The sequence below is a fragment of the Mus caroli genome, unplaced genomic scaffold, assembly GCF_978045245.1.
Source record: "Mus caroli unplaced genomic scaffold, Mus_caroli_1 scaffold_11, whole genome shotgun sequence".
Taxonomy (NCBI): domain Eukaryota; kingdom Metazoa; phylum Chordata; class Mammalia; order Rodentia; family Muridae; genus Mus; species Mus caroli.
Window position 1 is genome coordinate 18,532,789 of NW_028227266.1, and position 15,608 is coordinate 18,548,396.

Below are 15,608 nucleotides of genomic sequence, written 5' to 3' on the forward strand. Positions count from 1 at the left end.
CTCTGAGGCCTCCTAAAGCAGGGTTTGAAAAGCAGGGGACTGAGGTGTAGGTGGCTTGTTCATTTGCATGAGTATGTTACAAAGGTTCCTGGTGCTTCCTGTGTTCAAGAGGAAAGGCCTGAGGGACCAGCTGTGATGCTCAGAAAATGCAGACTCCTTCATCAGTGCCCCAGCCCTGCCTCTGTTGCCATCCACCACCAGTGCTAGTGCTATAGTTGCCTGCTTGGAGCCAGGCTGCAAGAGGAGCACATAGGGAAACTGGGCATCCCAGGGTCTTATCATCCAGACCTAGCCCAAAGATCACCTTTACCTTCTACTCTAGAAGGGGCATAGTCCCAGGCACTAAGTCTGGGTCCCTGTGTCTGGGCCAGTGGACAACCAACATACCCTCAGGCAGACCTTACTCCTAGGAGGTGACATCTACTCCCAGAGCCTGGCTCTTCCATGAGCTAGACAGAACAGGGTAGCCATGTCCCCTGTGAGTACTGCAGGTCTCCATGCACTGTACTATCAGATAGGGCTCAATTTTCTTTACTGAAGTGACAGCTCCTTAAACTAACACGAACCATTTTAAAGTACAATTCAGGAGCATTGATCGAATTTGGTGTTATGTAACTGTGACCTTTAGCTATCTCCAAAACCCTGTCATCGCCCCACAGGAAACCCCACACCCACACCGGGTAGTTCTTGCTACCCTACTGTCTTCTTGGAGCCCTGTCAACTAACTGAAAGTCTATCCCAGCCACTTTGGATATACCCTTCCTGCTGTTTGATTGAACACAGTACTTACTGCACAACCTTTGTGGCTGTTCCCTTCTTTTGACACAGTATTTCTGGTAGTGTTCCAGGTTGTAGCAAGTCTTGACTTTGTTTCTCTCTGTGCTTAAATAATACCATTATCTGATTTTGTTTATCTGTTGATCTGTTGATGGAATTTGAGTGGAGTCTAGTTTTGACTATTGGGAATAAACAGTCCTCTGTCTCTCTCTCTCTCTCTCTCTCTCTCTCTCTCTCTCTCTCTCTCTCGGTAGGTAGGTAGGTAGGTAGATAGGTATATTTCCTTCTAACTATGATCTTCCTGCCTCCACTTCCCAAAGGTTTGTTTTTGGTTTGGTTTTGTTTTGTTTTTTTACATCTGTATACCATGCCTGCTGTTTCATGTCATTTTTGCTGTTCTGGGAATGGAGTCTATGGCTTGCTGCATTCTGCCAACTAAGCCCTGGCGCCAACATGTTCTTTTCTTTCTTTGAGCTCTTGCTATGTTGTCCAAGTTAGCTAGGACACCATCAGCTTCTTGGCTTTAGCCTCCTGACTGACAGGACTGCTTATAACAGCCCCTGTCCCTGAGGGTTTGCATACATGTATTTGAAGCCCTATATGCCATGCTTTGTGGGGACACATGTGGGCGTGGAATTGCTGTGTCAGGTGGTCACTGTGTTCACTTGGTCACATCTCTCTACTCACTTCTAACTTACTTCATGCTACTGTTAATTTGGGGACATTTGTAGACACTGAGCAGTGACATCTCAGAGTTGTTGGGGTTATTTATTTTATTTTCATTTTTGTTTTTTTTTGTTTGTTTGTTTTGTTTTGTTTTGTTTTTTTCGAGACAGGGTTTCTCTGTGTAGCCCTGGCTGTCCTGGCACTCACTCTGTAGACCAGGCTGGCCTCGAACTCAGAAATCCGCCTGCCTCTGCCTCCCAAGTGCTGGGATTAAAGGCGTGCGCCACCACGCCCGGCTCATTTTTGTTTTGTTGTTGTGTTTTGTTTGTTTATTGATGTGACAGACGCCAGGGCTTTGTGCTTGCCAGATAAGTGCTCTGCCACCTTTTTTTTTTTTTAAATATATCAGGGTCTCAATGTGTAGCTCAGCTGTTCTGGAATTCAGAATTGTCCTAATTTCAGGTGTTAGAGTTCTAAGGGGCAAGCATGTACCTGGGTCATTTTTTTTTTTTTTAATTTTGTTTTTGAGATGGAATCTTGTTATGTGGCTTAGGCTAGTCCCATATTTCTAGGTCCAAGTGGGTTCAGCCTTTCTGTGAACTTCAAATTTTTAAATTATATATCTTTTAAAGATTTATTTTATTTATATGAGTACACTATAGCTGTCTTCAGACACATCAGAAGAGGGCATCAGATCCCATTACAGATGGTTGTGAGCCACCATGTGGTTGCTGGGAATTGACCTCAGGACCTCTGGGAGAACAGTCAGTGCTCTTAACCACTGAGCCATCTCTGTAGCCTTGCTTGCTTGCTTGCTTCTTCCTTCCTTTCTTTCACCCTAATCTGTCTCCTCAGAGTGCTTGGAAACATCTTCAGCCACATTTTTATTAGCATTTTGTTTTGCTACTTACGTGGTGAGCCATGTGAGAGCAGTCATGCTGGTCCAGTAAGCTCACTGACTGCTACATTCATGTTGTAGGAAGATGGGTGTTCTGGGGTGTAGCTTTAGCTCAGTTGGTGGATTTACACAAAGTCCTGAGCTTTATCCCAGCACCACAGAAACCAAACACACAGGTATATACCTGTGATCCCAGCAATTGGCCTTTTAAGGCCAGAGTTCAAGGTCATCTTCAGTCACATAGTTACAGGTTAGCCTGGGCTACTCGAGACCCTGTCTCAAAAAGGCGTGAGGCAGTATTCTTGGAAGCCCACATCTTGGAAGCCCACAAAGCCAGTGTCTCATTTTACACCCTCCATGTGGTGTAATGGATCTAGGCCTGGGTCCACTAGGCACTTAATAGCTGTCTTAGTTCATATGGGGACAGGATGTCTCTGGGTGCCCAGGCCTTCTCCTGGGAACATGTTTTCTTCACCTGCTTACTAGACACTGAGCTCCTGAGGACCCTGGTTGTGTCCCTGCAACACAGGGGTCCCTTAGCTCTCCTTTACTAGAGAGACATAGGCTGACATAGCACTTCAAAGTTGTTATGAGGCATTTCAGAAGAATCTAGAGATGCCAGAAGGATGGAAGCAGGGACAACTAAAGCAAGGCAGTCATCAGGACTTTGTCACTCATGCCATCATCCCACTCTCTTACAGATGAAGATGTATGTGTGTTCAAGTGCTCGGTGTCCCGAGAGACAGAGTGCAGTCGTGTGGGCAGACAGTCCTTCATCATCACCCTGGGCTGCAACAGCGTCCTCATCCAGTTTGCCACACCCCACGGTATGTGTTTTGGCTCCATGGTAGAGCCCAGGAGATGGAGGGATGCTTTTTGGTTTTTTTTTGCTTTTGGTTTTTTGAGAAAGGGTTTCTCTGTACAGCCATGGCTGTCTTGGAACTCACTCTGTAGACCAGGCTGGCCTCGAACTCAGAAATCCGCCTGCCTCTGCCTCCCAAGAGCTGGGATTAAAGGTGTGCAGCACCACTGCCTGGCCGGGATGGTCATTTAATAGAAGTGTTACCATACAAACCTGAGGACCTGAGCTCAGTCCTCAGCACCACATGAAAAGTTAGGCTTAGTATAGTACACACCTGTAATCTCACAGCGAGGGAGATGGAGACAGGTGGATCCCTGCAGCTCACTCACCAGCAGGCCTTGCCTTATCAGAGGTCCGGGCTAGAGAGAGAGAAAGTCTGCCTAGAAAAACAAGGTGGGGAAGGGATTCCTAAGGAATGACACCTGCCACCTAGAGCTGACATCTTGCCTCTACTTCATATGAACAGGCAACACACACACACACACACACACACACACACACACACACACTCACTCACTCTGCACTTGCATATTCTCAATGCCTTGGCATACACTTGTAGCCCCAGCTGCTGAGGAGGCTGAGGCAGAAGGAAGGATCCCTGCCTGAAGATAAAAGTAAGTTATAGTTGTGGGCAGGTATGGTGGCACGTGTTCATCATCTCAATTTCTCAGAAAGCTATGATATGAGGATCACTTGAGCATAAGAGTTTGAAACCGGAGCTGGTGAGATGGAGCTGGTGAGATGGCTCAGCGGTTAAGAGCTCCGACTGCTCTTCCAAAGGTCCTGAGTTCAAATCCCAGCAACCACATGGTGGCTCACAACCATCCGTAATGAAATCTGATGCCCTCTTCTGGGGTGTCTGAAGACAGCTACAGTGTACTTACATATAATAAATAAATATTTATAAAATTAAAAAAAAAAAAAAAAGAGTTTGAAACCAACCTGAGCAGCTCTTGCTCTAAAAAATCAAGAAGGAAAAACCAGCCTATGAAGAGACTTTTTTTTTATTTTTTTTATTTTTTTTGTTTTTCGAGACAGGGTTTCTCTGTGTAGTCGTGGCTGTCCTGGAACTCACTCTGTAGCCCAGGCTGGCCTCGAACTCAGAAATCCACCTGCCTCTGCCTCCCGAGTGCTGGGATTAAAGGCGTGCGCCACCACGCCCGGCTATGAAGAGACTTTTAAACAGATGCCCCACACCAGTATCTCACTGGCTGCTGTGAATCCTCTGGGTCTCAGTTCTTTGTTTCTCCAAAAGGGCCAAACTGACTCTCCTGCCATTCCCAAGCCTTTCAGAAAGCTGGTTAAATTAGGCTTGAGGCCAGCTTTTCCAGCTGTGTGTCTAGCCTTGGGCAGGCTGTGGGTTGGACCCTAAGGGAGGAGTAAGAGGTGGCTAGAGGTTTTGCTCTCACTAGAGAAGCTGCTGAGGGCTCTGATCAGGCCTGCCATTAGGCATGAGAAGGATCCATGTGGTTGCTCAGGATGTCTTGTTGAAACCCAGGTGAGCAGAGCTCTAGGGCCTTGGAGTTTTGGAAGTAGCGGCCAGGCTTGTGACTGTCCTGTGACAGGTCTTGGTCATGGAGTGCTTGGTGACCCTGGTGGCTGTACTGTCTTAGCAAGAGGTCACCTGTACCTCTAGTAGAGCTGTTGCAATGTGGAGGTCAGGCCACCCTGTTGCCTTGTCACCTCCTGCACAAGCATCCTCAGACTTCCTGCTCCTTTTAATTTCCCCTTTCCCTTCTTTCTCCCCTTTCCTTCCCTTCCTTGTAATCCTAACACTTAGGGAGTTGAGACAGAAATATCAGGAGCATAAGGTCAACTTCGTCTGTTACGCCTCTGAAAAGGAGCCTATGCTGCATGAGATACTGTCCAAGAAAATTGATTTGTTTTAAATTTGAGGAACTAGAAAGTAGCTCAGTGAAGGTTAGCCCTTCCCTGAGGTGTGTGAAGTCCTAGCTCCATCTCCAGCCAGCACAGGCCTGCAATCCTAGTACTAGGAAAGTGGAGGCAGAAAGACCAAGAGTTCAAGGTCATCCTCAGCTTCATAGCAAGTTCATGGCCAGCCTGGGTTACACATCTGTCGATTAAAAAAAACCTTTTTATCAAACATAAGAGTTGTATACATGTGTGGCCTGAGCTAAATAAACACAGCTCTACATGCATAAGATAGCATAGCGCATGGAAAGGACACTCAGGGGTACTTGAGTCATTCCAGGAACATCTTAGAATGTATTCCTAATAGAAGAAGGGTCTGCCAGAAGCCCAGTTCATTGTTGATTTGTTTAATCTGCATGTGTATGGGTGTGAATGCAGGTGTGCGTGAGCCTCGTACATGTGTGGAGCTGAGAAGAGCTCCACAGTGAGTCCTCACCTCTGCCTTACTGCTTACCACTGAGCACACCGGTTTAGTTGACCTGCACGTTTTGGGAATTTTCTCATCTCTACATTTAGAGTAAGAAACAATGTGCAGCTACATCAGATTTTTATGTGACTTTTGGGGTCTTTATTTATGCATGGTAAGCACTTTAACCATCAAGCAATCCTCCCAGTCTTCAAGTTCATTGTCATGGAGTCTGTGGGTCTGGAGAGATGATTTAACAAATAGTTTGCTGCACAACATGATGACCTGAATTCAATCCCTAGAAACCACACAAAAGTGGAAGGAAAGGACCACCTCTGTAAACTGTCCTCTCTGATTCCACATCCCTGCACGGTATGTTTTCTCACACATGATGTACATAATAATAAGGAGAAACTTTGGGGTTTGGGGTTTTGTGTGTATGGATGTGTGGAGGGGGGTGTTGTTTTGATTTTTTTTGTTTTTTTGTTTTTGTTTTGTTTTTGAGGTGGGGTATCTCTGACTGTCCTGGAACATGGCCCTGGCTGTGTAGCCCAGGCTGGCCTCACATTGGATTTCAGTTTGCCTTTACCTCTAGAGTGCTGAGATTCAAGGAGTGTGACACCCAGCTAATGATGTGTTGGAGATACTACCACCAGGGATTACCATCCACAGTTAGGTTATAAATCTGGAGACAGGGGCAAGAGATGGCTCAGCAGGTAAGAGCACTAGGCTGCTCTTCCAGGGGACTATAGTTCTCGTCCCCACACAGTACCCACACGTCAGCTTACAACTGTATGTGTAACTCCCGTTTGGGAGGATCTAAAACCTGGCTTCTGTGTGCACCAAATACATATTATATGTACAGGCAAAACATACATATACATAAAATAAACTGGGGGGAGGACTTCTAGTTAAGAGTTCTTCCTGAGGATCCGAGTTCAATTCCCATTGCCTACAAAGCAGCTCACAACTGTCTGTTATTCAGTCCCAGAGGATACAGAGCCCTCTCAGGGATTCTATCTGAGGACTACAGACATATATGCAGGCAAAACAACCCATAGACAGATAAATAAATAAATAAATAGGTAAGTATATAAATAATCCTGAAGGTAATGTGATAATGTGGCCTTTGTCTATGGCCTGGGAGCTAGTCAGTACACAGTCTCAGGGAGCCTTAACTCATCATGGCAGGGAAGGCTTCATTACAGGAGTGGCCCAACCTGTGTTGAGGAGGTAGAGTTGAGATGGCATGTCACTGTAGTCCAGGATTGTCTTGAAGTTGCAATGATCCTGCCGTAGCCTCAGTGCTGGAGCTTCAATCACACCTAGCTGGCTTTTTTTTTTTAAGATTTATTATTTTATATATATAAGTACATTGTCTTTTCAGACACATCAGAGGAGGGCATTGGATCCCATTATAGATGGTTGTGAGCCACCATGTGGTTGCTGGGACTTGAACTCAGGACCTCTGGAGGAGCAGTCAGTGCTCTACTACTGAACCATCTCTTGAGCCTGCCTAGCTGGCTTTTAATTAGTTATTAGTTAAGTTGTGTGTGTCAGTGTATATGATGTGTGTAGATGTATGTGTTTGTATGTATGGGAGTACACACATTAAGGTGCCATGTGCATGTATGTTTGTATGAATATGGAAACCAAAACCCCTTCACCTCATTTATTGAGAGAGGGCCTCTCGCTTGAATCCCGAGTTGATTGGCTTTGCTGGGCAAGCTGGCCAGTGTGCTCCAAGGAGTCCATCCTCATCTCTTGTGCAGTGGGATTACAGCTGGGCCAACACAAGCATTAATCTGAGTTCTAGAAGGACTTTACCCATTGAGCCAGTTCTCCAATTTTTTTTATTTTTTTTCTTCTTTTCTTTTTTTTTTAAAGTGTATAACTTGGTGGCCATTATTCTAAGTTCCTCCGTAATTTTTTTAAAATATATTTTTATTCTTTGAGAATTTCACATATTCATACAATGTATTTTTACATATTTACCCCTAACTCTTCCCAGAGCCATCCTCTATCCTGCTGCCCTCCCCCTTCAGTATATATAATCTACCCAGGCCAATTTGTGCTGTCCATAGACTTGTGGCCAGGGCCATCCCCCACAGCATGGTCTACCTCCCCTTGGAGAATACTGATTCTCTCTCCCCTGCAGTCATCAACTGTTTACAGTGCCTCAGCTCAGGGTGGGCTCATTGAGCCCGTCTCTGCTTCCTGCCTCGGGTAACTTTCATGTGAATCAGTTCAAAGTCCTTGACAACACAATGTCCTGGGGAGGGGTGGTGGACGGCCTCTCGGTGCTTTTCTGTGTCCTCAGGACTCCTGCTGTCTCTAACCTTCAGTTGGTGACCCTGTGCCCACTGCTACCCCCAGAGGCTTCTGTAAACTCCAGGCAGATGTGGAGCTGGTTCCTAAGGGTTGGTGCCCTGTGCTCCCCACACTTCATGGGATGTTGTCTGGGAGGAACGCCCAGGCCTGTCCTCACCACATGCCACCCGCAGTCATGCCCTCGTGTCAGAGGGCCTGGCAGCTCATTTTCTTTCCTTCTCCATTGGAACATTGTACTGGGGGATTAAGAAGTTGGAGGTAGACAAGTCAGGAAAGGCAGACAGGAAGAAGAAATGGCCAGGCACGGTGGATTCTCTCAGAGGGGTAAGCACTGGCCTCCTGGTGATCTGGCTCCCCCTTTCCAGATTTCTGTTCTTTCTACAACATCCTGAAAACCTGTCGGGGCCACACACTGGAGCGCTCTGTGTTCAGTGAGCGGACAGAGGAATCCTCAGCTGTGCAGTACTTCCAGGTGAGCTGGCACCTGCCCTGGGACAGACAAGCACCTGGTGTCTCCCTCCCCTCCCTTCCCACAGGAGGTCATGCAGCACAGGCTAGGCCCATATGGGTGCTCATCCTGGCTCTGTCCCTTACTAGCTTCATAGCCTCAGTTTCCTCATCTGTGAAGCCCAGGGTCTCAGGTGTTTAGAGTAATGACTGAACTGTAGCCATGTCCTAAACCCTTAGTGAGTGTAAGGCTCTGTATAAGCAATCTTACATGCTCAGCAGCACTTGGACTTTCCCAACAACTGTTATTGTCCCCATTTTACAGATGAGAAATCTGAGGCTCAGAGAGGTTAAGTGACTTTGCTCCAAGTCACACAGCTCTTATGCAACAGAGTCACGATGGGAAAGCCAGGTCTGCCTGATGCCCAAGCCTGTGGCCCTGCCAGGTGCCACGCTGCCTCCTGATCGCCTGTTGTCTTACAGAGAGACACCGCACATCACCTGCCTGGCGCTCTGAGCTCTAGGGTTTTGTTCCATCCATTCCTCTTCTTTGGGGCCCTAAGATGAGACATTTATCCCCCAGATGTTAGAATTCCACCCATGACAACGTTTGTGATTTCTTGGGTGGCCTCCAAGTTCAGGTGACATCTAGCTTTGTCCTTCAGCCCTGCTCCCACTTCTGGAGCAGCTGGCTCTTGTCAGTTGGGTACAGGCTGGCAGAGGGTACATGACCTCCCAAGGGAGGTTTATGCTGTCAGGCCCTCCCTCCATCTTAGGGCAGCCAGGGCTGTGGCAGTCCGTCATGCCATGTGTCGTGTGCTATTGGTGTGTCTCTGTTCCAGTTCTATGGCTACCTATCCCAGCAGCAGAACATGATGCAGGACTATGTGCGGACAGGCACCTACCAGCGTGCAATCCTGCAGAACCACACGGACTTCAAGGACAAGGTGAGCCCTCAGAACAGGAAGCACACTGAACAGAGTCTGCCGTGTGCCTGAGGGGTCGGGCAGGGCCTTCTCCCTCCCACTTCTGTTACCTAACTCCTTTGTATTTGTTGTTCTGAGCCAGCCTCGGCTTTCTTTTTTGGGGGGGTTGGGGGTGGGGTGTCATGACAGGGTTTTTCTGTGTAGTTTTGGCTGTCCTGTAGATCAGGCTGGCCTCAAACTCACAGAGATCTGCCTGCCTCTGCCTCTGCCTCCTGAGACCTGAGCACCTCTCCCCGTTCCATTTTCTTTTAGTTACCATTATGTTGTTTCTTCCCCTTCCTACAGAGAATACTTTTGCTCCTTCTAACATGACTTTGGTCTTACTGTTTTCTGCCTCAGGTATACTGCAGCATACTAGACAAAGATAGGTTTTATATGGAACCTAACTCTAATCTCAGCACTCAGGAGATGTTGCCAAGAAGGTCACCAACTATAAATTGGGAGAGCTTACCTAGCATGATGAAGACTCTGGCTTCCATTGTAGCATTGCAGAAAAATAAGACAGCTTTAGATAAGGAGGTTGATGCTCTAAAATTGGGAAGAGCGCCATGCAACTTGGATTCAGGAAGAAGCAGGCATATCTCTAAATTGGAAATCAGAGCTGCACAGTGAATCCCTTTCTCAAGAAAAGGGAGGGGGGAAAGCTGGAAATAATGAAGCCACACCCATCTCATAGTCGCATGGCAGCTTTGGGGAGCAGTGAGCTCTGTGGGAGGAGTGGACCCAGCCTGCTCTCAACTATCTCAGTTCTTATTGCATCTACCTAGAGCAAGAGTGGAGAGCGCATGGGATGGGGTCTTCAACCCATAAAGCTCCACCCTCAACTTTTTTTTTTTTTTTTTTGGTTTTTCGAGACAGGGTTTCTCTGTGTAGCCCTGGCTGTCCTGGCACTCACTTTGTAGACCAGGCTGGCCTCGAACTCAGAAATCCGCCTGCCTCTGCCTCCCGAGTGCTGGGATTAAAGGCATGCGCCACCACGCCCGGCTTGCCCTCAACTTTTAAGTGTCATGGGCCAGCCAGCTGCAGCTGCCTTTCCCGAGTCTTCTGACAGATGGCTGAGTTGGGGTGCCCCCAACAGCTATTTGTCCAAGCAGCTCACATTGTTCAGGGAAGCATGCTTGCCAGCTGCTCACAGATTTCAAAGATGGGTCAAAGACACTGGGAACAGTCTGAGAGGGGAGTGGCCTCACTGCTTCCTGGAGCTTATAACTCTTGCTCTACCCCATCTGTCTGAACTCACACCCCAAGCCTTTCCTGCCATCATTGCTGATGGTGTGCTTAATTGGCTTGATGAGAAAAATCCAGCAAGACCTGTGCACATGTTCTTGACCTTTTTAGCACCCTTTTTACAAACGCAAGGTAGGATGGGACTCTTCTGAGTGCCTTTTGTGTGTGTGTGTGAGGGGGAACAGGGGAGTAGGGTGATGTATGTGTGGGTGTTGTAATACAATGCCCTATTGTGTTGTCCAGTGCATTTAAATTTAGTCTTCCTACCTTGGCCTCCTGTGGCCTGTTGCACCTTACTGCCCAACACTACCTACTCCCCATACTTAACTGCTATTCAGCCCAGGTTGGTGGTGCTTACCTGCAGTCCCAGCACTTGAGAGGCTGAAGTAGGAGGAAGTGAGGACAAGGCCATCCTGGACTATGTGAGACTCAATTAAGATAGGTGTGGGGAGCTGCTGCTATTCCCAGGAAATGTGTAGTCCTTTTGGTCTTTATAAGTTGTGTGATGTAGTCAGGCTTCCTGTTGAATGATTTGGCCCAGCTGTGGGTGTATAGGTGTTTTGAACTTGTGTCCCGCTGGCTGAGATGTTAGGTCAGGCAGATTGAATGCAGTTTTGCCTCATGAGGATCTGATCCCATTGTAAATTAAGGGACTCTTTAGGGTCCTTTTTTTTTTTTCTTCTCTCCTTTTTTATGGTGTAGAGGGTAAACTAAGACAGGGTTGTCTGAGTTAGCCCAGGCTTGCCTTGAACTCACTATTTCCACTTGCCAAGTGCTTGAATATATGCAGCACCATGTCCCATCTAGGGCCTCTGTGTTCCACATAGCAAATAGTTCCCTTCTCATCCTGTGGCTTTTTTTACCCTTTTGCTTTTTTTGGGTTTTTTGTTTATTTTTTAAGATTTATTTCTTTATTTTATGTATATGAGTACAGTGTAGCTATCTTTAGACACACCAGAAGAGGGCTTCAGACCCCATTACAGATAGCTGTGAGCCTCCATGTGGTTGCTGGGAATGGAACTCAGGACCTTTAGAATTTAGAAGAGTGGTCAGTGCTCTTAACTCCTCTCCAGCCCAGGAGCTTGTGTTTTTGTTCTGTTCCTTTTGAGTCTATGTCCCTCTATAATCTCAGGCTATCCTTTAGCTCACAGTCTTCAGCAATGAGAGCATGGATGTCCACCTCTATACCTAGCTCTAATCAGCATGTATGGGGATAGTGGCAGCAGGAGGGAGGGCTTTAGTTAGGTTTTACCCCAGGGTCTCTAGACCCTAGAGGAATTCTCTCCATGGAGCATTCTCACAGGCCTCCTAGCCAAATTCACTCAGCTGCTACTGGTTTCTTGTTGGTCTAAGCCCAAGCAGGGCTTGGGGCCTTTAAAGCACATACTCTTTTGGTGATATTTTAGCTCTCCCAGGGATGGGGTCTGTTTCCACTTTCAAGGTTTCCAGAAGACCTAAAGCCCTAGCAGCAGTGCTACCTCTACGCCAGCCACTACACCCAGGCCATTTCTTCTTAGAAAGCCCACACATAACACCCAGAAACATCTGTCTTTCTTCCTCTCTGGTGAAAGCAACTGCACACATGAAGCATTCTGCCGAACTCCTGCCCCATCTCAGTTGGCCCTCAGCATCTGGGGGATGGAGTTAGCATCAGCATAGGACACAGTGCCTGCAGAAGCCTCTTCCTCACATTCTCTGAAAGCTTGTGCCCCAAGTGCTCCACCCACCTTCAGGCTGTAGGATTGGGTCTGAGCAGAAAACCCAGGCTCTTCTTCCTAGAAGCCTGGCCCATGGCTTTATCTCCATGGTGATCCCAAGCCTGTAAGGGGCAGCTCCTGGAAATGAGGACCTACTTGGCTGTCATGCCTTATGCCAGCTTTGTGTCTCTGCTTCTCAACAGGTGGGTGGGCAAGGACAGTGGGTTTCTGGTACCATGGACATCTTTGCCAGTACCTCCCAGGCTTTCACTTCTGCTTCCCACATCAGCTATGTTTTAACCTTCAGACAGGGTCTCACTGTGTTAAGCTGGTATTGAATTCATGGTCCTCCTGCCCCAGCCTTCTCAGTGCTGGTGTTATAAGCATCTCCCACTGTACAGGAAAGCTTTTTGTTTTGCTTTCTTCTTCACTTTTTTTTTTTCTTTTTGTAGTAATTAAAGCTTTAAAAATTTTTTTTTCAAAGTACATTTATTTATTTTGAGAATGTGTGTGTAGAGATGAAAAGACAGCTGAGAATTGGCTCTCTCCTCCTACCATGTGGGTCTCAGAGTTTGGAGCCCAAGTTATTGGCAGCAAGTACACTTACCATTTAAGATTTATTTTATTTATTTATTTAGTTAGTTAGTTAGTTAGTTAGTTTGGTTTTTCGAGACAGGGTTTCTCTGTGTAGCCCTGGCTGTCCTGAAACTCACTCTGTAGACCAGGCTGGCCTCGAACTCAGAAATCCGCCTGCCTCTGCCTCCCAAGTGCTGGGATTAAAGGCGTGTGCCACCACGCCCGGCCTTAAGATTTATTTTTATTGTACTTATTTTATTATGTGAATGAGTGCTTGTGTGTATGTGTACCATGTGCATTCAGTGCCTGTGGAGGACAGAAATGGGCATCAGATCTCCTGGAACTGCAGTTACAGTTGCTTGTAAGCTGTGAGTGCCAGGAATTGAACCTGAGTCCTCTACAAGAATAACCATCTCTCCACCCCCCTGAAAATACTATTTTGTTAATACATAGTGGTTGTGCTGTTACTTACTGTCTGTGACAACGGTGTGGTGGGTGGCTCATCTGTAGCCTCGTATACCATTTCCTCAGATCGTTCTAGATGTGGGCTGTGGCTCTGGGATCCTGTCATTTTTTGCTGCTCAAGCAGGAGCCAGGAAAATTTATGCGGTGGAAGCCAGCACCATGGCTCAGCATGCAGAGGTCAGTGTTCTGCTGTGGTCTAAGCCCTTCCTTCTCATTTGTACCACTGAGAGCCCCAAGGAAACCTGGAGACATCACTGCTGTTCTTTGTCTCTAGAGTGGTCACCGGTGGGGTGGGGCTAGGGGTGGGCACTAAGACTGTGGTAGCAAATCAACACTGACTAGCCAGGCAGCCACAAGGGTACACTTAGGGCCAGAGTGGCAACAAAACAACCCCCTGGTGGGAATTCTGGGTCCTGAGAATTAGCCTGTCTGAGCACCATAACACCCTATGTAGGAGACAACAGGATTTTGTTTTGTCATCTTGCCGCCCCGCCCAGCCCCCCCATTTTCCCCCCATGGAAAACTTCATTTTCAAGTTCAGAATTGAAAAGCCGCCAAGGAATGGGCTCTGTGCTTTCTTATCCCTCGCTCTGTACTACTCAGGTTCTTTACCAGACACAGAGTCTCCATGCTCCTTCCCACTGTGCTATGGATACATGCATAAGCTTGGCTCCCCTCCCACAGCCTACATCTCAGACAGACAAGGGCAGCATTACCAGCTTTCTCTTGTGTGTTTCCTGGAGCTATGCACCTTATTGCAGCTCCTTCACAGAGCTTCGATGCTAGTCCAGTCTCTTCTGAGACTGCCTCTTCCCTCTTGTAACATGTCAGCCCCTTGGACACATGTCACTTCTACTAGGCCCATCCATCCCAGCAGGAGGGACACTGGTACCAGAGACGTGAGTTGAAGGGTTGTAGAGGGCCTAAGCCAAGCAAGCACAGGGAGCCTTCTCCCACCTCCTGCAGGTCCTGGTGAAGAGTAACAATCTGACAGACCGCATCGTGGTCATCCCTGGCAAAGTAGAGGAGGTCTCATTGCCTGAGCAAGTGGACATTATCATCTCAGAGCCCATGGGCTACATGCTCTTCAATGAACGAATGCTCGAGAGCTACCTCCATGCCAAAAAGTACCTGAAGCCTAGTGGTGAGTGTCCCATGCTCAGGAGCATCGAACAGTGGAACTAAGACTTTGAACCAGAGTCATTGGCCCCCCCTGGACAAGACCCCACTGCTACCAGCAGCCTGCAGGTGGCTTTGTGTCCTGTTTGTCTGTCAGTGATCTCTCTACAGAAAGTTAGGGGTTTTCCCTGCTTCCTATCCCAACCCTGCTTGTTGGCTATGGCTTCTAGAGCCCCAGACACCAAGCAGTCCACTCATCGCACCAGGCATTGACAAGCCCACTGTAGACACACAGTAAGCATGTGGCACCTCTTGTGTATGCTTGCTGTAGAGCTGCTTCTAATAGGACAGAAATGGGAGTCCAGGGATGGGCTGAAACTCAGATCTGTCACTGGTACAATCCCAAGGGTTGTTAATTCCCAAATTGGAGACCTTGTCCATGGCAGTGTGGCAAACCTGCTTCCCTAAGAGCTTGGAAGTGGGCAGGTGGGGGGGGGGGGTGTGCAAGCCTAAGGGTGCAGTCGAGATATATATATCCATATATATCTAGACCCTGCTCTAGCAGTAGCCTCAGGTAGAGCAGGTGGTACTGGCGGTCTTAGTGAACGTATGGCTCCCATGACTTCTCTGCCTTGGAGCCAACATTGGCTCAGTTTTTGTAGCTAGGAGGTGGCTACAATACTCTATTTGTGTAAGTGTGCAACTCCAGGCTGCCAGCAACTGTCTTGTGTCTTCTTTTTCTCCCCTCTGGCCCTATGGTGGCAAAGACTTGAGGTGGCTTTCAAGCCTTCAGAAGTCTGTATGAGGATTAAAGGGAACATTCTGGCACACCTGTCCAGAATACATGCTGTCCCACCTACCTCTGATATCCCATTGGCCACATTTGAGCATTCTAATCTAATGTGAATTGTGAGGACCTCCGGACCATCCCAACTCCCTGAAGAGCTCAGGAGGGAGGCCCATCTGTAGGCCATGTTTTCATCCTTTGAAGTCAGCCTCCTCCTATCTGCTTCTTGTTGCTGCCAACTTAGTCCCATTTGCTTGCTCATGAATCTCAGAGGAGGACCCTCTATTTATATTTCAGTTTCTTGTTAAACTTGGTATTTGATCCAGAACCTGAATAGCCCTGGCTGAGGTGATGTAGCTAAACTCCAAATAGCCTAGGGTTTCCTGTCACTCTGTTTGGAGCAGACCAGGCATGCTGGACACCAAGAGACTC

General features: G+C 47.6%; 1 protein-coding gene across 3 annotated transcripts in view; it reads left to right on the plus strand.

The window, feature by feature from the left end:
* Carm1 (coactivator associated arginine methyltransferase 1) overlaps positions 1-15,608 on the plus strand; it is a 43,495-nt gene that overhangs the window by 19,446 nt on the left and 8,441 nt on the right. For all 3 annotated transcript variants that reach the window (XM_021172994.3, XM_021172995.2, XM_021172996.2), the window contains exons 2-6: positions 3,043-3,168; positions 8,238-8,344; positions 9,162-9,266; positions 13,337-13,447; positions 14,237-14,414. In XM_021172994.3, coding sequence (XP_021028653.1) covers positions 3,043-3,168; positions 8,238-8,344; positions 9,162-9,266; positions 13,337-13,447; positions 14,237-14,414 — 627 coding nt within the window. The remainder of the gene's footprint in view (positions 1-3,042; positions 3,169-8,237; positions 8,345-9,161; positions 9,267-13,336; positions 13,448-14,236; positions 14,415-15,608) is intronic.